Genomic DNA, 24,809 nt, shown 5'->3' with positions numbered 1-24,809 from the left:
ACTGTCAAGTATAAAAAAATTGGGAAGTTGTAAACCAATATCGTGCTGCAGTTAGCAGTTAAAGATATTTGTATTCAGACTTAATGTGAGCAGCAATTATCTTGGGAGGCCAAAGCAAAAATTGGACTGCAGACTGACTGACATTATGTGCCCCTAAAGGAGTTAGGAGCTTGCTCTCATAGAGGAGGAGTGCTTAGGAGTTAGGACGAGTGGAACTTGCTCTCATAGAGTAGGATGTACCTGGAAATCTTAATGTGTATATAGTACTACAATTATGTGCTGTGTGCATTTTTTTTTCCCTTCATTATTTGCACTTTGAATTTTGGTATTAAACCATTCCTAATCATTTTAAGGCAGATCACTTTTTATGTGGATGGGCATCTTTTATGCAAATAGGAAAAAGAAAAAAAATGTAATAAAATAATCTTTTTCAGACGAAGGGAATGAGACAGAGATTCAGCCACCACAGAACAGCCAGCTAATATGGAAACAAGGACGACAGCTGTTAAGACAGTAAGTGTTGAAAAAAGGACTCAAATACTGATTGCAAAGAAAGAATCTGCTAATGAAATATGGTGGTGATGGTATTTGATTTTTTGATTATTCTTTTTCAGTTTTATTTCACTGAAAGAAAAGCTAACGTGTGTGAAGAAGTTCATTGAGCTTCTGCACTACTTTTCCTTGGGTTTTAAAAAATTTTAATATTTCGTAACTTCAGATGAGAACCCTTGTCAAATCACAAACACCTGATCTCATTTACTTTTCTTTCATAGAGTATAATAAGCCAATCTGCTTGAGAGAACAGTGGGTCATGACATTTTGCAATTAAAAAGCAAAAGACACATGATTCTGTTAAGAGCTTTGTAAAATAAAAACAGCTGGCATTGGAGAAGGAAAAATTTTATTTTGGCTTACTTAAGTTGCAGAAAAGATTAACATCCAGAAGGTTAGACTAGATGTTTTCTAATTCTTGTTCATCTCAATGAAACAAATGTCTCTTAATCTAAATTAATTTTTGAATTGTGATCATAGTAACTAAATTAACTGCCATGATATTTGGTGTGTTACAGAAGATTAAATGAGAGGGGACTGAGACAGTAAGGATGGTCTGGAACTTACCTTAGAAGACCTTTATCCAAGGAGTTGTACAAAAGTTAAATTCATTGAATGGCTTGTACAGGCTTCTCTTTTGCAAGAGCTCAAATCTTTGCCTGCATGTTGAATAAATGTAACTAGAGTGGTTTTGACTTGGATCAGTGATTTTGAAGATGAGTCATTCCATCTCAGCGCAGTTCATGCAAGAGTGACACACTGCTGAATATAGAGTGCATATTACTGACAGACTCTGTTTTGCATAGGTGACTTGTTTGATTTTTCTGTAGCCAACAATCAGTATTTCTCTCCTAATGTGGTTATGTGAATGATATTAAATAATTGGAGGAGAATGTTCTTGCAGGAGAAGTGCACGTCCCTGATTTGTAGCAGCTGTCACTGTAAAATAGCATTTCCTTTCTTCAGAGTTGTCTAGAATATTGACAATTTAATCAATTCACTGCTATTAACTCCATGTTCTAGAGGGAAGGACACAAAGCAATTTCTACTTTTTCTTTTTGAAATCATTATTTCCCTCCTGTTTCTCTCAAGGGCAACATGGCATATTGGTGAAAGAGCCAACTTTAAAACTACAGAGCCAACTTTGGGCTGTGAAATCTATACAATGATTTTTGCTGTTCAGTGTTTATATGGAAGACAAATTTTTGCAAATCCATTGCAGAATAAAGGAAAGGCAAGACAGATTTTATCAAGTCTAGTCCATCATAAATAACAGCTCTTACTAATGGCCACAGCTAAAGAATTTAGGTTTTATTCCATTTTCTAGTCTTCTAATAATGTTTACATAAGGAACATATCTACTGCTTCTTGTGTCTAGTTTCCATGTGTCAAATTATAAAAATACTTGTGCATGCAACTGTGGTGATTTTTATAAAGCAGTTGTAAGTATTTTAATTGAAAGTGCTTTTCCGTCCATTTTAGTAGATGAATGAATAACGTATTGTATAACCTCTGACTGCTAGGCTCTCTGATTTTTTTTTTCTCAGTGACTGTAGAGGCTGGTACTGCAAGAGGCGATCCCTCTGCAGCTGGTACAGGATGATTTACAAGCATGTTTCACTAGCTCAGCACCGGAGTTTGCTAAGCTTAGGGATTGAGGATGAGTTCAGGGAGAAGTTCAGCCAGTTGCTAAGCTAAGGGATTGAGGATGAGTTCAGGGAGAAGTTCAGGGAGGAATTTCATGTTTTGCAGAAGTGACATGTGCAGAGGAGATTAGCATGAGTTCTCTTCCTTCAGGTATCTACAAGAAGTGGGCTACACTGACACGATATTGGATGTGAAATCAAAACGAGTGCGAGCTTTACTGGGCCTCTCAAGTGATGCTTCAGAAAAAGAGAACAGAAATCAAGAGCCAATGGTAAATGGCACAGAGGGCCAGATTAAAGAAAACGCAATGATCGGGTAAGCATCAAGATGACTTTGTTCTATTTCTGCATAAATGCACTTAGTGGTGTTGAACAAAATTTTGTTTACTGCGAAGATTTCAGGATTTTTTCTTAGTTTGAGATTAGAGCAATTCTAACTAATTTTATTATATTAAGCAATAAGTATGGAAGTTAATTCTTTAGATTCAAATCTTGAAAGCACCATAATTTTTTTTTCCAGTTGGATGGCAGCACTAAGTCAAATCAAGCCTCTTTTGAGATATGATTGCTAAGTGTTTAGAAGGCAGTGTTGTTTCAAGTTAATGGTTTGTTTGTATTGCTGGACACTTTACTGTGTAGGTTGCAGGCTTTGCTCTTCTGGTCTGTGCTGACTATGACATGATAAACTATATAAGAGAAGGAATTTATTCGCTAAATCTGAAAAACAAAGTCACTCATTACATTCTGACTCCGAAAAGTTTTTGCTTTTCTACTGACATGTAAATGTGACTGAAGTGTAAGGTACTAATTTCTGTATTTTAATATTTCTAATACTACGGAAAGTCAGTCAAAGACAGTAAAAGCTTGTTCTCACTTCTTCTCTTAAGTATTGTTAAAACTTAAGAGGCTTTTTTCCCATTTTCTTCTCTTTTCCATGCAGTGTTAAAAAAGAAAAAAAAGTAAGTTAAACTTAACTCTAAAGACTTCAGAAAAACAATCTGTTCATTCTTGTTTAAGATACTGTAGTTGCAAAACTGGAAAAATAATGAAAATTATGCAGAATTGTAGGAACAGTAGATGAGGTAGCTCTTTCCAGTAGTAGCACAGCTTTCCTCAGAAATCACTCTTTTTTCCTTTTCTATATTCATGGCGCAAAATTCAAGACCATTATTTTCTAAGACCTAATACAGTTATATATACATCCTATTTTCTAAAAAGCATTTGTAAAATTTCATTATACCCTCCTGGTAGCTGCAGCAACTTCAGGCCAACAAGTTACATAAAGGCTGAAGTTCATTGTTATGTAATTAAATATAATGCTGTGAGATGGAAAACTTGAATGTGTGAGAAAACCTGCAAGCTACTAAAATATATTGTGTTGCTACATAGTTGACAAGTCATGTCATTTATGTACAACAGCTTTGTTTGGAAGAACAAGGAATGCTTGATAGCTTGCAATAACAGTTCTGGTTTGATTTCTGGTGAAGGGGAAGTGTGTAAATAAAACTTCTCCTCTTACACTTCAAAATTTATTTTTGTGTATTTACATAGTTTTGAAGAAGGTGGATGTGTGTATAAGGTAGTTACTTGATGGACGAAATACTGGGACAGTGGTTTTAATATAGCAGTTTTTGGATATATTTGCATTTCTCTCCTATCTGCTTGGTTTTGGAATAGATCTGACATTAGGTTTAACACTTTGTAGTTTACCCTGTTGCTGAGGATATTCACTGATGGAGAAAAATGAATTCCCTTCCATTGTGGCTGTACTAGCTTGTCAGCTGCAAGGCTGGTCAGGCTGTACACTTTGAAAAACTGTTCTTGCAGGTGATGGCTGAGATGGCAAACTGCATTAGAGAGCTTAGGGATGTGTTTTGATAAGATAATGAACAAGAAGGGACTCAAGGGCTTTACAGTGGAAAAATTTTCCAGGGTTCTTGTTCAACATGGTCATGTTGAACATGGGTGATTTTGAATTTCTGGATGTCCACTGCCATCTCCCTCACCAGAAGGAAAAAAGTCAGGATTTTACTAGAATTCCATGATCAATCTAAGTACAGGACTGCCTCTCAATGCTGTGATTCTTCTGGGTGCTTCAGTCACACTTACAGACCACCTCTTTGAATTTTTCTTTCAGGAAGCATTCTGTGGCTTGCTTCCTGGCAGAGACTGCCTGTTATTTAACAGCTATTTCATCTTGTGCTACCTCAGTGTTTCTGTGACATCTGGCACTGTTCATCTTCTTCCAACTGCATCATTACTTACCTCTGAGATTTCAAAGGGCAGCTTTGTGGTAGATGCAAAATGAGAAATAAGCTCATGAGCTGAAATAAGCTGTTACCTGCCTCATGTAATGCCAGCATAACTTCAGTCTATATAGAACAGCTTCTCTTTGGAAAGTATAGCGTTGAATAGATGACACAGGTCTAAGGCACATGGATGTTGCTCCTGAACTCAGGATGCAACTCCTGAACTCAACTGAAATTTTTAGTGAGTGTTTGAAACCCTAATTCAATGCTTTCCTACCTGGTTGGCAGAACTAGGAAAAATGTAGATGACTCAGCTAAATTCTGGCTTGCTGTTGAGGAAAGGCATCCTTTGAAGCAATCTCACCAATGCTAGGCTGCTTACTGTGAGGGCAAAAGTGGTTCCTTTAGCAAAAGTACCCTTCCTTTAGCAGCTTCTTGTTATTCCTTGTGTTCATGTAAAATGAAAAATGGATCTGGGCTGCAGCAAGCTTTTACAGTTGAAAGGAGTGCAGTGAACAAGTGTCTGCAGTTTGGTAGTGGTAGAAGAGGAAAGTTATGGTGAGAAATTGGAAGAACAAAAAACCAAACAAAACCTTAATGCAATTCCAGAAAGTTTGAAGTTTAAGGACATATGAGAGTGTTTGCCAGGACAATGAGACATTGGGACAGTTGCAAACTAAAATGCAGACTGAAGACTTTCAGTGACTGTATGGGTGCAATAAAACTCTTCAGAGGAGAAAGCTTTGCTGTCTGTCACCAGAGAAGCCTGTGAACTGCTCAAGCCAAGGCAGTTTGGCAGAGTTTCCTGTTCAAAACATATAATGAACATTGATGTCAAATATTTGCTTGCAAGTCTGAGGACACTGGTCAACCTGAAGATTTAGTTTTAGTTGCATTTGAAGAGCAGAGCACTGGGCAGAAGGTAACACATGAAAATGGATATAGGCCAACAAGGAATACACCTCTGTTGAAGTGAGAAAAGACAGCTCATAGCATTTTTAATCTGTTTGGTTTTGGAAAAACTGCATAACATGCGCCCAGTTGAATATGTGCATTTTTAGTCTGTGTTTTAGTTTAAGTCTGTGTTTTAAAAAACTGTTTACATGGAGTGAAAAAGGTGAGAAGCGGAGTACAGGACTGAAGTAAAGAGAAACCTTGGGGATGGGAAACGATAAAGACAAATCAATAGGAGTTTGAAAAGAATGTGGGTGGATGTGATTAAGGTAATGTGCAATAGAGAGGAAAATGGTACCATGAAAAACAGAAGGAGTATGGATTTAATGATGCATTTCCAGAATAGAAAAGAGGAAGGCACACTAGCTTTTAATTTCCTTAAAGATTTCTCCATATAGCAGTGTAAATTGCAGAAAGAACAGATTGGCTCAACTGCCTTCTGTACAACTGAACACTTGTGATAAATTCCAAAGAAAGGAAAGAGATGGTATTTGATGCTTTTATGCTTCAATATGGTTATCTCTTTGAGAGGAGAGAGGTAGTAATGGCAATAGGAAACAAAACTTCCTTTATGTTTTCATTATTTGTTTGATAGCCAACCAATGCTTTCTTAGTGAAATGAAAGTGGTGCAGCACAAAATAAATGAGTATTGCAGAAAATTCCAGGGAAAAAATGAAGAGCTGATCTGCTTCTCAACACAATCTGTTTTTAGCACAGTTTTTGTGTTAGTGTATTCATCTGTGCATAGTGCTTTTTTCCTCAGAAAAACCTCTGTGACTTGCTATGACTGTACTTCTGAGCACAGTGGAAACCCACATGTTGCTTATTTTAAAATATTTTTTAATGCCTTTGATTGTTTTAAAGATAATACCTGGCATTTTTCCTCTGACCTTGGGGATATGTGAAGTGTATACTTCATGGTAGGTAGGGAGGATGTTTTTCCTCTGTTCAGCTTACTACAGCTTTTACAGGTTTTTAAGTTGTTACAGCAGCATTTGCCTGTTATATGTTTTATCTTGTTGTCTGTCCTTTATACCTATTTCAACAGCTGAGGTTTGGACTCTCAGTGTTTGGGGTACCAACATTGAGTTGAGCCTTTTTGTGGGAAAGGCTAGTGAGAATGTTTGGGGTGATTATTGTGAAGTTGATGCTGTTTGCCTTGGTATGTAGAAGCATATGATGGTTAATGTAGTGCAAATACTTAATACAATAATATTTAGTTTCAGCAGAGGATATGTAACTTGAATTCTGCTAGGCTCCAGTTATTTTAGAAAACTGCTGTCCAGTCCCTCATAACCTCTCAGCTTAGTTTTGTATGTCCTAAATTATTGCAGTATTTCTTCAGAGAAGTTCCCCCTCCTTTGGTACAGTGATGAACACACTACTGTTGTCTGACTCTGTTTTAAGCCAAATCAGTTTCTCTTCATCCTTAGGTGAAATAGCCTCAGACTTTGTGTTACTAGCTGCTGCATGTTTGGCCAGACTTGTATTCTTACATTGCCTATTTATTTGCTGATGTACAGATCCTCTTGAAAACTTTAGCACTCAAGAAAGACATCATGTGGATTTTGAATGCACCCTGCAAGACTTTGAATCTGTAAATGAAATGTTAATATGATAACGTGAGCTAGATATAGTCCTGTTTTCACCTATTTCATGGAATTTTAAAGTTTTCAGTTTCTTCAATCAGCTCACTTGCATTGCAAAAGATAAGTACCACTTGGCATGACTGGACTCAAAAATAGATACTAAAATAATAACCTCATAATAATGGTTTAAATTCCTAACACTTGCAGTGAGAGGAATGGGTGCTTTCCCCCAACAAACTGAAACAGAAATGAAAGCTGCCTGCACATGTAGCTTGTAGCCTTGAAAACACAAGAGTACTTAAGTATCTTTAGTTCATTTATTACCTCATTTTTAGTAGCTTTATCTTACTGAGTGAAACCTCGACAGTCAAATGAGTTTACCTTCTTGAAGGTGTGTATTTGACTACCATTTAGGATGAGTGGAAGCAAATATAATAAAGGAATAGAACTGGAAAGGAATGAGGATATACCACACTGATGTGTGTATATATATGCATAGATACAAATGTCTATATATAAAAATGGTATAGATTAGTTCTTGCTAAGGGGTTTGATCATTAGAACTATAAATAGCCAATAGAAACTTCTTAAAGAAAAATGGTCCTGAGTGATATATCACTCTGTCTCTAAACTTACCTGCTGCCTTTTCTTTTCTTATTGAATTGCCAAGGGCTTCCACTGCCTATACTTTACATGAGCAAAATGACCTCAAACCTTGGCATTTCAGAGTAAATCTGAAGCCCATTTCAAAATTAAAAATTTTGAAAACTTTATCTTTCTGATATACAACAAGTCATTCCAACTGACACTTCAGTGAATGAGCATCCTTGTATACCAGAAGACCTTAGTAACTCTTTTGCATCTCTAAATCCTATTAACGCTGGCCCAAGTAATGAAAGTGCTGCATACTGGCTGATGAATGTTGTTTGTTGACTAGCTTATAAAATGGTTTATTTGGGAAAATACCTCTGAATTTATAAACCTCAGGTAATTGCTGCCATAAGAAAGATTTCCAAAATAGTATGCTAGTAGAGGTTGAATTACAAAAAGGAAAAAAAAAAACAGTAAGAGGAATAAAGCAAATAGATTTTGGAATTTTTTTACACTTTTTTTCTGTTTCTCCCTGCCTCCATCTTGCAGTGGCCTAACAGGCATTTCAAAGGTACCTGATTTAGGCCAGATCTGGATGCTTTCAACAGATGCACTAAAGCAGAAAAAAAAAAAACTAGATAAATTGGGGAGTTTTTTTGTGAAGAAAGAAATACAAATGGACCACACTTTTAATTGGCACCATTCTAGGGCTTAGGAGTTTGAGAGATGGTTTTTGGCAATGTCACATAAGACTCACAGTACAGAAAGAATGGGGAGAAAGAGACAGAAGTTGTGCAGTCGGAGAGAGAGAAGCAAAGAGAGGGGAGGTGAATGGAGAAATAACTTAGAAGAGTTACTCTGGTACCTCAAATGTTAGGGTTTTTTTTATTCTCTATAAAACTTATTTGTTTGATCTATTATAGTTAGCTGACTAGATTTGGCAAGAGAAGCGGTCCTTGCTTTTTAAATGTCATTCCTTTGCTATTCCAATTTATATGCAAACCATTTTGTAAGTGCTGCTTACCAGTTGTAATACATATTGCACTAGTTCTTGCATTGTGTGGTGTGACTTCATAGGAGATTTCAAAGGTTGTGACAGACTGTTAGCCTGGCCTGTGTTCATTGTGTGTAAATGTTGATGATTTTAACTGTTCTGTAGTTTCTATAAATTATTTTGATATTTTCTCTGCTGCATTATGAAAGATTTTACAGTGTTGAACTCTAATGAACTGTTCTTAAAGGCACTCCTCAGTGAATTTGCATGCATTTATTTAATGCGTACAGTTTGATAGAATTTAACTGGCCACATTGAAAAAGACTGTTTTAAAACATGTGATAACTAAATTCTGTGGGGAATTAATAAAACTTATGAAGACTGTGCAGTAGCTGTTTTGATAGTAGTAGGAAACTGAAGCAAAGAGAATGGCTCAAGAAAGAGTATGGTAGAACAGCTCTGAATTCTGGGTCGCAACAGGTTCTTTCCAGCTGTACAAGCTCCCAGGAACACTTCTCAGCCCAAGCTGAACTTGTATTTATTTAACTTTATTGTGATATTTCTTCCTGCTTCTGAATTTATCAATAAAATCCTAGTTTTATTTAAGATAACTTGTGCATGTCTTGGATAAAATAAACAAACAAAAAAGCCCTCTATTCTTTCCTTTGAGGATTGGACAGTTCATGGGAGAAATTTGAGATTCTCCCTGGACATGGCCACAGACTTTCCAGGGTTATTATCAACAAAAGAGAAGGTAATGATAGAAATGTAGAGTGTGTTAGTTACAACGAAAATATGTGTCTATAATGTGACTTTAGTCTAAGTCAAACTTGACTTTGTAATTTGAAATGTTCTGGATCATGCTGGGAGCTGGAAAGGTAGCATCAGCATGCTGTTGTAGTTTCCACAAAAGAACTTCACCTTGCCTGTAGGTTATGGCTTCTGCATTTCACTCACTAAGAAACAGGATTTATGTTAAGATCATGAATATTAAATGTTGAGAGCAAATGTGTTCAGTCTGAGCTATACATTTTTTAAAGCTGGCAATATTTCAGTGTCAGAACCAACTGGATTTTTACACAAAATGCTTGTCTCAAGGCATGCCACTGTTGGGCAGAAAAGGAAGAGTTGATGTTATGGTCTGCAGAGCCCAGCAAAGCCAGGTTTTCTTTATTTAAATAGTGTATGTGGAATATCTACAAATCACATTTTTTTGGTTTCATGGGAAGATGCTATTATGTTTAGTCTTAAAGGGGCCAAGGGGTTAACACAAATCTGAATAATTGAACAGCCTGTAAAATAGAAATTGGGATCAGATTTTCACAGCCATCACAGCTGCTCAGAATTCTGTCAGCTTCTCCTGAGGAGGAAAATACTCATGTGATTTCAGTTTCATGTTCTTTTAAGGGATGTACATACTTCAGTTACCATCTCATTTGTAAGAAGAAGTCTAAGCAGGAAAACATTTGTTACCTTTGGGAATCAGAAGTTCCCTGTTTCAGGAGTGATATTCACAAAATCTGTGCGCTGCTCATCTATTGTAGTAAGAAGGAAAGCCCAGCAGCATTAGTCTAGCTGCAGTTTACCTTCTGGCAGTAGTTATTGTTATGGCCATGAGAAGCAGTTAGTCCTGTTGTACCTAATTGTGGGTAGGCAGGAGTGGCAGGGTAATATCTCTGCCCCAAAGAATTGCCTGTCTGCCTGGAAAGGAGGATGTAATGGACAGAGATAACAGTATGTGATAACAGATATGGTACTGTTGAAATGATTTTGGTTGGTTGGTTGGCTGGCTGGGAAGTGCTGAGTCACCTGGGACGAGACCATCAAGGAGAGAAGACAAGAGAACAGCATGCAAGAGTGTTGTTACTGAGGAAGGAGCAGTGGGAAAGAGATTCAGAACAAGCAGCTGAGGAGCACAGGATTGAGGAAGGCCCTGCCACAGTCTGGCTGCTCTGTGCTTTCTGCTTTGGCAGGTTCCATAGCTTCTCCTGCTGTCTGGGGGTTCTGGTTCATTCTTTCCCAGCTGCTTTTCTTTAGACAGTATGGCTGGGGAGGAAGGAAAAAGGCTGCACTGAAAATTATGTTCTTCCTTAAATATGTTGTGATACAGGACAGTCCAGAAGAGAGGAATTGTCCTTGTTGAGACCTTTTTAGGGTTTTTGATCTCTCTTTATTTGCAATGGGCCCTGAACCTTGCCTCACTTGTGCTTGTAATACCACAGTTTGTATCAGTCCCCACTTTTGGAGCTTGATTCTATTGTTTTCACCCATTGATTTTTTTAAAAAATACTCGAAGCTACAAAAGCCCTGAAAATGTCAAATTGTGTTTCTAAAATGGAATTTAAAGTTATTTATTTTACTACCCTATCTCTGAATATATTTTTGGCCCTTCTGCTTTTTTAAGTTGCTTGGTGAATGACCCCCTAAGAGAAAAAATGAAAAAAAAAGAGAGATGGAAAATTAGTGAAGCAAGCAATCTTGAAATATCCATCAAATTGCATAGCATAAATTAGCTAAGGCCAGGCATTTTTCTTCAATATATTTTATGTTCTTCCAAAGTATTCACGCTGACAGCATTATCCAAAATGCATTATGTTCATATTCTGATAAAGGATGACAAATACCTCAAATTATTAAATCACCTTTGATTTGACTGCTGAAGTTTATTGGGGTACAGTATAGGAAATCAGCCTGTCTGTCAGCTTGAAACTATCTTCCTGTAGAACCCTTGGATAGTTTAAATATTCTTTCTCTTCTATTTTCTTTTTTGGTTTTTAAGAATTCTTTTATGGAAGTTGAGTCTTAGCACAAATAATCTTCCATGGCACAATGCTGACTGTACATTTCTGTATTGTACAGGAGTTTTGAAATACATGATAAATAAGCTACGATGTTTCCCAGTGCTTGAGATACCCATTTACCCCTGCTCCCCATGTAAATGTAGATACATTATTATGTATATATATCCTGCTCACTAAAATGTGCAATAATTAATAGGACAGTTGAAATCAGAGCAGTTAATCAAGAAAAAAGATACAATCTTTTTTGGTAGTCACTTTGAACTTAAGGGTGAGAGAGCCAGGTTTAAGAGCAAATAAGTACCAAGTCTGGTATGATTTACTGCAAATACTTGGACCTGTAGAAGGATATCTGTTTCTTAATAGTAAGGTCTCTTAATTAAAATTTTATAGTCCATGTTTGGTGTTAGTTCATATATTGCTGTTTACCTGGAGTATGTCTGATAATTGCTATTATAGATATAAGCCATAGTGTTTCTACATGGCAGATTTTTATATGGCAAAATATAGAGGAAAAAAACCCAGTAACAGTTGTGGTTGGAAGATTTAGTCAAATACAAGTAGACACAGCCTCTCAGAATTTGCTGAAAGTCACGAAGTTAGTCAAATGAAGCACATCTTGTAATGTGCTGTCTTACAAAGATATTTCTGTTGGGAACAGAAAGGCAACTATACCACAGGATTTCTGTGAAAATGTTCATTGTTACTACAGATTCATGAGGTGTTACAGGTTGCCAAAGTAGTGATTACTTAAGGAAAAATAAAGATGGCACAGGTTGTTTCCAGGTTTGTCATAGAAATGAGGGTCACAATACTGCTGGAAGCAGGGCAGATTTGAAACTTGCTTAAGATTGTTCTTAGATCTAAGTTAAGATCTGGAAAAGCGGAACCCCTGTTGGAAAAACAGTGACCATGAAAACATAATGTACATGGAGGTATATTATATATATTATGAGGCTGCTATGTATGCAGAATTTCTAATGAAAGTGAAATCTCTGTTGGCATTTTTGGGTTATAATGGTGAGTAAATGAAAAAAAAAGTAGAGTAGCAAATTGTCTTAATGAAATGCAGATATACTGGGACTATGAAGAAGCCACTTCTGCTGATTGTTGTCATGTAAGCATAGAACTGCTTGAGGAGAGACTTTGCACAGAAGGAAGTGTGCTGCTTATTGTGCCTTATTGCACATCAAAGCTTTTGCCCTTGGATACTTCCTGCAGTAGACTTTTGGAAAGTGTTATGACGAAACCCTGGAGTAAGTGGGTGATGGATGGATGGATGGATGGATGGATGGATGGATGGATGGATGGATGGATGGATGATCAGGTGCTCACACTGCAGGGGGATTACAAGGCCTTACTGTATAGGTGTGTTAGCTGATTGAACCTTTTGAAATGCTTAGCAGAAGCAAGGCACTTGCTGGTACTAAGGGTGACTGCATAAAACAATTTAGAGCTACAATTCTGAAAGGAGAGAGGGGGAAACTTCTGCTGTTTCAGTGGTTGTGAGAATCAAGATGACGTGCATTTAGTGATGAACTATGAAAAACTGTCTACTGATTAAAGGTAAGAAAACAGTAAAGCTTGTCTTCACTGCTTCAAAGCCATCTAAAGATTGTACCAGGTTTTACTGGAAAGAATTGTAACAATTCAAGATGAATGAATTTTGTTTGCTGTATCTTTCAGGGGTTGATGGAGAAGTGCATCTTCTGCATAGTAAACACAGATCCTGTTAATAATTTTAGGACTGCTTTATCTGTACTTTTGTCAGAGTTTAGTAATTGTTACAGTCCTGTTTCTTGGATTCTTCCTCTTCTGTTGTTAGTATAACAACCCTTATGCTTCCTGTTCTGAGGCACTGCCTAAATTTCTGCCAGCACAGTCATAATTTTACCCATCTTCATCTATTTTCTTATTTGTTTAATGTAAATTCAAATATTATTTAGTCATAAATGATATTTTCCCATTATATTCTTTTATAGTGGCATATTTATCATGTCTTAAAAGCTAATGAATGATAGATCTAGAGTTTTGTGTTTCCCAGCAAGATGAGGAACATCAGCTAGCAATAGCAAAGTTTTCCTGTACCCTGATGTACATGTGGGAGCTCAGCTTGGTAGTTGTGGCTCATATGTCCTTGTTGCTGAGGCTTTCAGTAATGGCATAGCAGAATTGATGTTGTTTTGGGCATGTGTCAAATGAATGTTGCTTTAAAATGCTTTTCGAATAAAAAATTGAAGTCTCTGTCCTAGTAATGGCAGCCATACTAAGAATAATTGTTGGTTCTAATAATACACTTTATATATATTGTTTCTTTGGCCACAAGAATTTTAGCTGTTAACAGTCCATTTTTACTTGTAGGCTTATTTTTGTCTTATATGTTGGACGTAATAATACAGAACAGCTTGGTAATTGCAAAAGAAACTTCATTGGGATTTCTTTTCTCTCATGATGGTGATTGTTGTTGTTGTTTAGGAAACCTGAATTGACTGACTCTGCCTCTCTGCTAGAGACCTTCAAATTTCTTGAAAATGCAGCTGCAGACTTTAGTGATGAGGAAGATGAAGAAGATATTGAAGGAAGAGAGAAAACAATCATTGATACTGCAACAGTGAGTGGAAAAAATAATTGAAAGTTACGAAGAACAGAAAAAGTGAGATTAATGAGGTGCCTATAAGCAAAGTATATGACTGTGTATGTACACATGCAAATCATTAATGCATCTTTATGATGTTCTGTCCAAGCATGTGTGCATAAGAGGAATTATATGTGCATTTCTAAGTTTTTGCATACAAGTTATGCTTTGCCATCTTTATTGCTCTGAGTTAGATTAAATTTTTCTAAAATTGTCTCTTTACTATTCCATACTGACTAGTATTTTTGATAGATACTGGAACACAATTTTTAAGGTATCATTGTCCTTTTTTACAGTTCTCAGCTTAGTTTGAAGGTATTGCTCATAACATTGCATGTCAATAATGATTCTTGAATATTTATTAAAAAATTAATGATACTTGAAATTACTTATAAAAATTGTATTAGATTACAAAACTAAAATGCACTTGTATTTATGGCTTGTGGAAGGAAGAGGTTTAACTGGAAGAACTCCAATGTAGTTAAGAAATTTTTTTGTTTGCTCAGTCAAATGCCTTAATCTCACTCATGATCTATACTTTGCTATATGATTTATTCATGTGATCACATAGATACATGCAATCAGTACTCTTCTTTAAAATTACCATTTATTCAGTGAATTGTTTCCTAAAAATTGAAGCAGATAAGAGATGATGGATGTGATTGTTTTTATGGTCAGTTTTAAGAATTAACACTAAAAACCCATTAGTTTTATGGAATTTTTAAAGTGAATCTTTTCAGATCTTTCCTGTCATTCATGGACTGTGAACTAAAGTCTGAGACTCTTCTGTTAAGTCTTGTGTAATACAGTATGTTCACTAAGCCTGCTGAAGAAATGAAGCTTGAAGTTTAGAATTGCTTCAGGTTTAGAAATTGGCTCTCTGTATTTAGAGGAGATACAATCAGTCATCCTCATAAGCTGTGGGATGTTGGGCTATGTACTGGAGACTTTACAGACTGACCCTTAGCAAGGGTCCAAGTCAAAACATTTTGATTAATGTAAATTTTCTATTTCTGTAGAAGTAAAAATTGTGATACGGTTTTCATGTATCATGCATCAGCTTACCAGTTGGTCAAATAACTGCAAAGAATCTAGTTCATTTTGATTTTTAAGGAAAAAGTAAATTTGTGGAAAACTTTAAGTGAAATTCTTCATTAAATCGTATATTTTTTTCTTTTACCAGAATTTGCTTTTGAATCTGAGAGGGAAATTCAGTTTAAACATGAAAAGCAACATGTTTAAGTAGCAATACAATCTAAGAAAGCATTCAGGATGGAATGACTTACAAAGTCTAAGAAAATCAGCTCTTGTCAGCTGTGGGATTTGGGGTTGGTTTATTTGTTTCCTGGAGTTGAGTCTTGGTCCACGTACAGAATGATTTCAGAATTGAAAGTTAGCTATTTTCAGAAAAGCAAAGTGAGTTTGGTTTTACTGAAGTCTTTTCTGTGGCATTCTTGAGTTTTTGTTTGTGTGTTTTATGTGTTTTTCAGAAATGTTTTAAGAGAGAGTTTGTACATTTATAGTACTAAGGAAAAAGATAGTGGTGTAGATTAGTGTAGGTTATTATCCACGTGATTGATTAGTGATGGTCACAGGAAGAAAGAGTTTCATTTTCACTTAAGGGTTTGAACAACGTCTGTGTACTATTCCAGATTTGCTTATTAATGTGTACTTTTCTGCTTCCTCTTCAACTTCCTGTTTGGGTTTTGCATAGAGGACAAGACAGTGCTGCTTGGATTAAAAATATGTTCGTAACTTAAGTCAGCATTTTTTCCCTGTACTTTCTGACCCTTCAGATTGTAAGGAAAAGAGTGCTATCTGACAGCAGTGAAGACAGAGATACAGAAGAGGCTTTGAAAGAGTTTGACTTTTTGGTTACCTCAGATGATGGTGATGCGGAATCGAGAAGTTCAGGAGATGGAACAGACTGGGGTAAGGAAATTTGATGGATCATACCAGGAGAAAAAAAAAGTGTGCTAAGAACCTATTATGACTGATCAGTTCATTGAATGAGAACTCTGTCAGGATCACAGCATCTTTTGATTATTTCTACTATTTCTATTTCTATCTTATTATCGGTAAATAATTGGTAGACTTAAGTCCTCTTGATATAATCTCTTTTCTATAAACTGCTTCAATGTAAAGAATCTTCAAGGTTTCTGCCTTGGGTCTTTTTCCTTTTCACTAATTCTAAGGCAGATAGAATTTAAATTTTATGAGTGGTATTTCAATGTATTTTTCCAGTGACCCATGTGCATGAAGGGCCCTGATAAAACTGTATTTTAAAATTATGAAATGAAAGTTATTTTGTCATCTTTGCTTTTTCTCTTTGATGCATAGAGTAATGTGAGTCATAAAATCCAAATGAGTTGTACTCATGTTGTGGGTTAGTAATTTAGTTAATATGAACTCTTCAGCTGCTCAAACTTTCTTTTATAATTTAGCAGAATAATATATCTTTAGGGCCACTAGTCACAGAGACATTTCACAAACTGCTGTCTGTCCTTTGAGGTTCATGTCCTGTAACCTGCATCGCCACCATCTCCACTTTACCTTGACATAATTATTCTGCCTAAACCCTCGGTATAGAGAAGGGGAGAAAGAAGAGAACTGGTTAAATATCTTGATGGGAAGTTGATTCCTACTTTAGCTGCTCTGGAAAGTCTGAAGGATAGGTGCACATGGCGCTAGTGAAGATGATGGGAAATGATTGAGCTTTGTAATGGAGCTGCAGCTGTGACAGACAGATAAGCCATGGTAGCTGTGGCTCTCACATGAGCATCTCCAAGATGCTGTATTTCACTGAAGCCATGTCCATCTCCTGGTTGGACTCCAAGTTACTGTTCAGTGTGATGTAATCTCTGCTTAAGAGGATGTTGTAATATCATTAGATACAGCAGTCAGTATTTGCTGATCATTTGATAGCAGTCATTCAACAAACAAATCTAGAAATGCTGCTCTTAAAAAAATAATTGGATACTGCTTTTTAATACTAAAATTTTATCCATTTGTGCAGGATCAGTGCAGCTGTTGCTTGTGTCACCAAAAAGTCAGTATGCCAACAGGAGCTTTTTGTTCTCAAATTCACACTTCTGGTTTATTTTTGCTTTCATTGATGACAACCGAGTACCAGTGAGCAGAAGTCTAACATTTAAAATAAATTGTTATTAAAAGTACTCCTTTCATTCCAGAAATGCAAAAAGGTTTGTTTGTATTGGAGGTGTTCATGTTTTTCAATTACTTCTTTCGCAGCCTGTGTCTTTTATGGTAACTATGTAAGACTTAGCTTCTTCAAAGAACTGCTGTTGTAAATCACTTAGGTGAGCTTAAGTGAAACTGTTAATGTGGTACAGTAGAGTGATGTTGTAGTGGGGGACAGCAGCAACAGAGGAAATTCTTTCTTCATTTTGGATTCCAAGTGTTATTGTTCAGTTACAGTAAACTGTTGAACCCATTTGGCTTGAAAGGTCCTCAAATGTTTTCTGGTAATTTTTAAGCTGTTAAGCACTTGAATAGCCATAGTTCAGGATCCACTTCTGAAGTTGAATAGTATCTGTGGGACATGTGGAAAGCATGCTGGGACAGTCTGCAGAAAATTAATATATTGGGTGTTTTCCTGGCAACAACCTAATAAAAATCTATTTAAACTTTTTTTTTTTTTTTTAATGTCTTCTCTAATCAGGGAGGAAAGGCATGATTAAAACTTACAGCCTAATTCCACAAAGACTAGATGCTTGATTCTCTGAAGTATGATTTTCTCATATATTTTTTGAATTCTTTATGCAATTCTTGCTCATTAGTGGTAATTGAGGTATATGCATTAAGAGGACATTACTTAGCCCATCTATTTTGGAGTCCCTCTTCAGCTTACTAATACTTATTTTCATAGCTTTTCTTAAAAGACTTAAACTGCTAAACTTGGTCTTAAGTTAATCTGTCACTCCAGGAGTATAGGATCGTGACTGAAGGGTTCAAAGCAGTGAGAGAGCACCTTAAAAAGTATCTTCTCCCACTGTGATGCAAGTCTGAGCAGAGTCAGGCTCTATTTTCTCAACATCTGTGTATCGGGTAGTTAGAAGCCACACTAAGTTGCGTTTTTTGGCATCACTGAGCTCTCACAGTAGTCTCAGCCCCTCCTTGTAGCCCATCTGCTCCAGCTGCCTGCACAGTCTTAGTGGCTGCTTTAGACTTGCTACACTTTGCTGATAATTGGTCTCACCATTAAAAATATTGTCTTGGATACAGTACTACAAATTGGGGTCTCACAAGTGCCCAACACAGGGGAACAGTCACTTCCTTCACCCTCTTGCTTACATTCTTGTTAATACAGCCCAGGGTGTTGTTGGTTGCTTTTGCTGCAGGAATATGTTGCTGAATCCTGTTGAATTTGATGTTGATAGAGGTTCCCTAGGTCTTTTTTAGCACTATTTATTTTTGACAAGTCAGTCACATTAATAACCTATGTGTGGTTTTTATCTTCTGGCCAGTCATAGTGACTCCTTCAGACTGTGATTGATAATGTTGTGCTTCCTCTACAGACATTTAAGTTCTGCAGCTTGGTCTGAGGATAAGTTTATTATTGTTTTGATTTTTGAAAGATCTAGAATAGCTTATCGATGTAGAAAGCAAACTTGGTCTGAAAGGAATTAATCTTTAAATAATAAGGCTAAGATTTTAATGAGAAAAACAAAGCAAAAAGATAATGCATTTCAAAGATTTTGGAGCTGTAATGGTAAAGAAAATATATATGAGGAAGAGCTGTATTACCTCTCCTCCTCTCACAAATTATTTTCCTAAGCTGCCTCAGGACAGCCTCCATATATGGAAAAATTGCTTGGGGGATTTGAACTCATGTAACATGTTTTGCTCAAAATCTCTGAATACTGTAGAATTGGAAGGATTCTTCTATTCTGTATTATGCCACAGAGGAAACAATTTGAGGGAGATGTTTAGGAAAAAAAACCAAATCCAAATCCAAATGTGGGGATGTTTTTGAATTAGGTACGCTGAAATGTTTTGTACTTTTTTTCCAAAGATTACTACCTCAGGCCTTCACCTTTATGTAAAGTTTCATGGCTTTAGTGCTCTAAGTGTTTATTTAAACCATGATGACATGAATATTGTGTTACAAAATTATTTTAATGTGCTACTGCTTTGTGTAAATGACAACGTAGCACAAAAACAATAAAAGGAGAATTTGAAATGCAGTACACAACATCTGAGTTGTAAAGTTATGTAGACGAGTAACATAGCTGTTTCTTCTAGATATAATAATTCTTTCCCTGGAGGAAAGAAAAAGATGAAAAATGTGTCCTGATTTATTGTAAAGTAAATGTTGCTTACATTTATGGACAGCTATGTGCTTGGTTATGAGAATTAAACATGTGAAATTTCATCTCAATTTTTAATAAGAACATTCTGAGCAAACAGAAGTGGAATGTGAGTAGCAGTTTTGCAGCTTTCACAGGCTTGGTGCTATTTCTGTCTGTTTAAAATAAAAGACAAACGTTGACAGCAGCTGTTGCCTCCTTCAGTGGAGATCACTTGGTGACATTATTGAAAAAGGATGTTTCATTTGTTTCACTTTGTTTAGAAAAGGAAGACCAGTGTCTCATGCCTGAAGCCTGGAATGTCGACCAGGGAGTTATAACCAAACTCAAGGAACAATACAAAAAGGAGCGCAAGGGGAAAAAGGGGGTGAAGAGTAAGTGGAAAACATTGCACCTTAAAATCATAAATCTCACATCTTTCACACCCTTAATTCTATCTCTCTTTCAATGTTTTCCTAAAATTACTTACTCTTTTACTTTGCTGCTCCTGACTGCTTTCCTGTTCACCAGTTCTCAGGGGTTGAAATTAATGACAGACGATCAAGTTATCTGATAAATAGTTGGATCAGATATAACTTCTTCCAACCAAGTGTTGGATTAGTTAAAAATTCTTACTTTGAGCATGTTTTGTACTTTTGTTATTCAGATATTTAAATTGTACAAGGCATTGTTTTAATACTTCACACTTTAATACAGAAGACTTCAGAATCCTTTCTTAGCTGGAAACATGCCAGTTTCACAGGAAGAGTTAAAGTCTGGTATATAAATAAACAAAGAAAGAGACCAAACTGGAAACTCTTGAGTATCCTATTAGATGACAGTGGGAGAAAACAGGTTAATTTCTACCCCTGTTTATACTTGACATTCACAACATGAAAGTCATGCTGTCATCATAATTTGTTATGCAGGGCTCGAAATAGGAAGCAACTATGACCATCAGTTTATTTGTAAATCACAGGATTTATTTATTAACTTTCATACCTCTGGGATTAGCCTTCAAAAAAGTTGGGCATTTTTATTTAAAAAAAAACCACCTGTGAACAGTATCTGAAATACAGTTTCTAGCCCTGTATTTTTTTGTTACATTTCTTGAAATACAGATATGTTTTGTAAAATCAATTGGTTTTGATAGGTAAGCCATTAAATTTTTGAACTCAGATGGAGAGTTTAAAATGAAACACTGTATTCATGGCTGTGTTTCAAAGACCTAGCCATATTGAGAATTCATGTGTGAAAGATGTATATTAATAATATTGCATGTAGTCTGGTAAGAAATTTCAGGGATGTTTCTCCCTTTGTGGTAAGATGCTTATGAACACCGAGGAAATTCTCACTTCCAAAGAGATATGCACAATGATGTAAATATGTCAGAGCTTCACATTGAGACTGACTTGTTTTATTACTTTTTGTATTCATATTCTCATTAGCTGCTACTCAGTAGTTGGTTATTTGGCTGAAATTATGTATGAAATAACAAAAACTAAACATCTCCTTTTTTCCAAATTAAAAACAAAAAAAGGTAAATAATTACCATGCTTTAAATTTCTCAAATGATATTTTTGTCATCTTTGGAATAATTTAATTTACTGGAAGTTAATTACAAGTCTGACAAGAATCTGAGCTGACTAAAGTGTTCCTGTTTAACAAAATTGATTCTAAATTTCTTTATGGTTAAAGATAGACAGGGCATGCCAATATATGATTACAATGAAAGTGATTTTTGTAACTTGTCTGTTATTTTTAAAATACACAGACATGTTATGTGGTTCAGGGTAAATAGCTGTGGGGTTAGTCTAGCAGAAATTATTTAATCCAAGTGTTGAAATTCTGTTCTTGAACAGCTGTTGTCTTTTTATTTTTGATGATAAAACTTAATTGTTAATATAGATGCAGACATTATTGGAATATGTTTTATATCATTATGATAAAAAATCACAATGGAAAGGCAGCACTCAGACATCCAGTGCTCCTTCATGAAGATAATTGCTGCTCAATACCTTTTGGATTGATTTGATTGGTTTGATCTTGGGAGACAAAGTGGTTTACTGTAGCAGTGAAATTAAGCATCTTTCCATGGACAAACCATCATTGGAGGGCCATCAATGCAGAAAATTCAGGAAGAATCAGAGCCTGTTTTCAGTTATTCATAATGTTGCACATAGTGAAGAAGAATGTGAGGGAGGCTGTCTGGAGAAAAAAGAAGGAACTAAATAACAATAAATTTTACAAAGTTTGTTTCTATGACTTTAATTTCATCATATATGGTGCTTAGCCACTGAACTGCTACTAAGTAAAATACTGGTTTTTATAAAGCAGATATTATAGTGAAACAATCTTGCAAAATCCTTCTTAGTGTTTTTCTTGATTGAGTAATATTTTGGTGACAGACAAGTTAAATACAATTTAGTGTATTATCAGTCATTATGATTAGGGTGGACAAAGTAGCATTTGCAACTGCGTTAGTAAACTCATGATTTTGCAAGGCTGTAGTAAACATTCCTGTGAAGTAATAAGAGAATAGAATCATAGAATGGTTTTTTGAGAGAATACATATATTAAGAGTACACTACTGTGTTAAAGCTGCTTGAAAATAGCTGTATTATTTACTGGTCTAGGAAAAAACATAATGGACTATGGGTAAGACATTTTCCCATTCTTAATTAAACTTACAACAGGAAAAACTACCGAAGATATGTTTCAGCCTCAATCCTATATAAAACAGTCAAAACAGGGATGTGGGAAAATGATGGAGCAAAGCACAGGTAAGTGTCAAGAAGGGCATGGGACTTCACCATATGTAGCTTCAGGAAGTAGGCCAGTGAATCCAGTTGCATTTTTATTTTAATATAAGTATAACTTCTTGGATTATATAGTTCACGATACTACACTACTGCACAAATAAATTTAAATTATAATGTTGTCATAAGAATATGCTGCACAAAGTACCTGATGCACAAATTCTAAAATATTCATGGATGTCAGCTATCGTTTTAGCAAAGTAAATATTCTAATTATCTAAAGTGTGACTCAGTTGGCGGCATTCCTCAGCATCCCATACAAGTAGCCTATGAGTCCTTTCATATGGGGAAAATTGTGCTTTCACAATTCTCAGCTGCTTCTATCACTTTCTTCTTGAAATTCATTTCATGCTGGATGATTAGTTACTGCTGAAATAAGTGCTCATTAGTTTTTCTGTGGTAATGTCATAATGCAAGGTAGGATCCATTGTTGCATGTGCTGCTGTAGCATATCTGATAAAAGGAGTGTCATCGTGAACTATGCCTAAACCCTTTAATTTTTTGTTTTTTTCTGGTTAGGGCCCAACAGGTCAAAGCTGCAAGATATGCTTGCAAACTTGAGAGATGTTGATGATCTCCCTTCATTACAGCCATCTGTTGCACCTTCTTCTAGGCCCAGTAGTTCAAGGCTCATTGAACATGAGATAAACAGGACGGATGAAGGTAAATATTAAAAAAGTGCATACCCCTTCATAGAGGGTGGATGTTTATAGTTACTAAAGAATTATTCTCTCTGACTTTCCAAGCACTTTACAAATTCTGATTCAGTATTGCAAGTTTTAGGTGTAATAAATGACATTCCCATTCCTCCATTATGGTTACTATTAGTAAGGTCAAGACACCTACCTAAGTTCAAGTCTTGGCTGAATCTCTTTGAGCACAATGAGAAAAATAATTTGGCACTTGGTGGCTTTGTAATATAATCATCCTAAATCACTTGCTTTTGTTTGTGCTCAAGCCTGGCAGACAAGTGTGGGCCAGAAGCTCTGAGGACATAAGAGCATAATTTTTTTTCCCATTGACATAATTTTAAATGTATGTATGTATACATACACACACACAAGTGTGCTCTTTTTTCCTAAGTACAAAGACAGAGGCTGTGCAGGTAAACACAGATGCCTTACTATAGCTTTCAAAAGCATGTGCAGTGAAGCATGATTATGTAGTGAATCATACAGGACAACTTGCAGCTTGCCAGTGTATTAATTTCCATAATGTATTCCAAAAATTAGGAGAAATTCTCATAGGGCTAGTCCAAGTATGGAGAGCCACACATGCATCTTTGTAATGAAGCACTACTATTAAGTCTGAAAAATGCTGAGTCATCTATTTGATTCAGTATTTGAATTGCTGTAATGTAGAGCATAATATCATATAGGATATGAAGTTATATTAATTTGTCAAACATGGCAGCCTTCCAGTACCTAAAGGGAGCCTGCAAGAGAGGTGGAGAGGGACTTCTTATGTGGGCATGTAGTGACAGCACAAGGGAGAATGGTTTCAGACTGAAAAGAGGGCAGGTGTAGATTGGATATTAGGAAGAAATTCTTTACTGTGAGGGTAGTGAGACACTGAACACGTTGTCCAGAGAAGCTGTGGAGTCCTGTCCCTGGAAGTGTTCTGTGCCAAGTTGAATGGTGCTTTGAGCAATCCCATCAAGTGGAAGGTGTCTCTGCCTGTGGCAGGGGGCTGGAACATGATGATCTGTAAGGTTCTTTCCAACCCAAACCATTCTATGATTCTGTGGTATCATGTGGTCTATTAAAATGGTAAATATGTTTTTTGAAAAATGTGCAAAACATGAGTTCCACTTAGCAGTCTTTCAGTGAGAGTGAAAAAGTAGGTCGGCCAAGTTAAAATTAAGATGCATAAAAAGCTCTGGTGTGTGGAATAGCTACCAAAGATCTCAGTAGTTCTGCTTCCTTCATGCTCAGTGATTTTCTTCATGAAAGAAGGGGGTAACTTAGCAACGCTTTGTGAAGTGGAAGAATTTTTTGTTGAATGTTCCCTTTCCAACGTTTCTCACATGTACTGAGAGCTGTATTAGCAGAGCTCTATTTTCATGTCCTTTCAGTAATGTGTTTTCTAATTCAGAGACTCACATGGATTCTCACAAAAAAAGGACAGCTGATTGTTACCAGTTTGAGTTCAGTATTAATGTTAGCTGTGTATTTCTTTATAAAGCTGAGACGCCATATTTTGGGCACACATATTTTTATTCTAGGAAGTTTTCAAATTTGATGTCATCTATGTATTGTGTGTTAAGTGAAATATTGCATTGTGAATTCAAAACACAGGAGAAGAAAACTGTAGTGTAGACTTAGGGGTGGAGGAGGTAAAAGATGTTTGTGATGAAAAGGTAATAAGAGACCCATTCAAAGAGCAGTGCTTGAAGGGCTTTGTTTTAGGCTGCTCCCACCAGCTGTTTTTATCTACATTTTTGCTTCTTCAATATCTATTTGCTATATTTTGTAGTTGAGTTGGGGAAGGTGTTTTCTGTGTTTCTTGTGCACTTTAAATGGATTAATGGTAGCACACCCTTCCTGCCCGTGGCTGGCTCCATTTACTGTCTGGAGTCGCACACACCTCAAGTGTAGGTGTGTTCAGAGGGTGCTGCTTATTGGTGAGTATGGTGATTATCTTTGGAATAGCTGTTTTTCTGTGAATCTCTG

The 24,809-nt window shown here is 36.1% G+C and overlaps 1 protein-coding gene across 6 annotated transcripts in view; it reads left to right on the top strand.

The window, feature by feature from the left end:
- STRN (striatin) overlaps positions 1–24,809 on the top strand; it is a 70,091-nt gene that overhangs the window by 24,059 nt on the left and 21,223 nt on the right. For 2 of the 6 annotated variants that reach the window (XM_058019685.1, XM_058019691.1), the window contains exons 4-10: positions 435–513; positions 2,350–2,514; positions 13,850–13,985; positions 15,806–15,941; positions 19,603–19,713; positions 22,015–22,101; positions 22,657–22,800. In XM_058019685.1, the coding sequence (XP_057875668.1) occupies positions 435–513; positions 2,350–2,514; positions 13,850–13,985; positions 15,806–15,941; positions 19,603–19,713; positions 22,015–22,101; positions 22,657–22,800 (858 nt within the window). The remainder of the gene's footprint in view (positions 1–434; positions 514–2,349; positions 2,515–13,849; positions 13,986–15,805; positions 15,942–19,602; positions 19,714–22,014; positions 22,102–22,656; positions 22,801–24,809) is intronic. The other 4 variants (XM_058019686.1, XM_058019688.1, XM_058019689.1 and 1 more) reach the window with 4 other exon arrangements.

The sequence above is a fragment of the Melospiza georgiana genome, chromosome 3, assembly GCF_028018845.1.
Source record: "Melospiza georgiana isolate bMelGeo1 chromosome 3, bMelGeo1.pri, whole genome shotgun sequence".
Classification (NCBI taxonomy): domain Eukaryota; kingdom Metazoa; phylum Chordata; class Aves; order Passeriformes; family Passerellidae; genus Melospiza; species Melospiza georgiana.
This window is presented reverse-complemented; position numbering and strand designations above follow the sequence as displayed.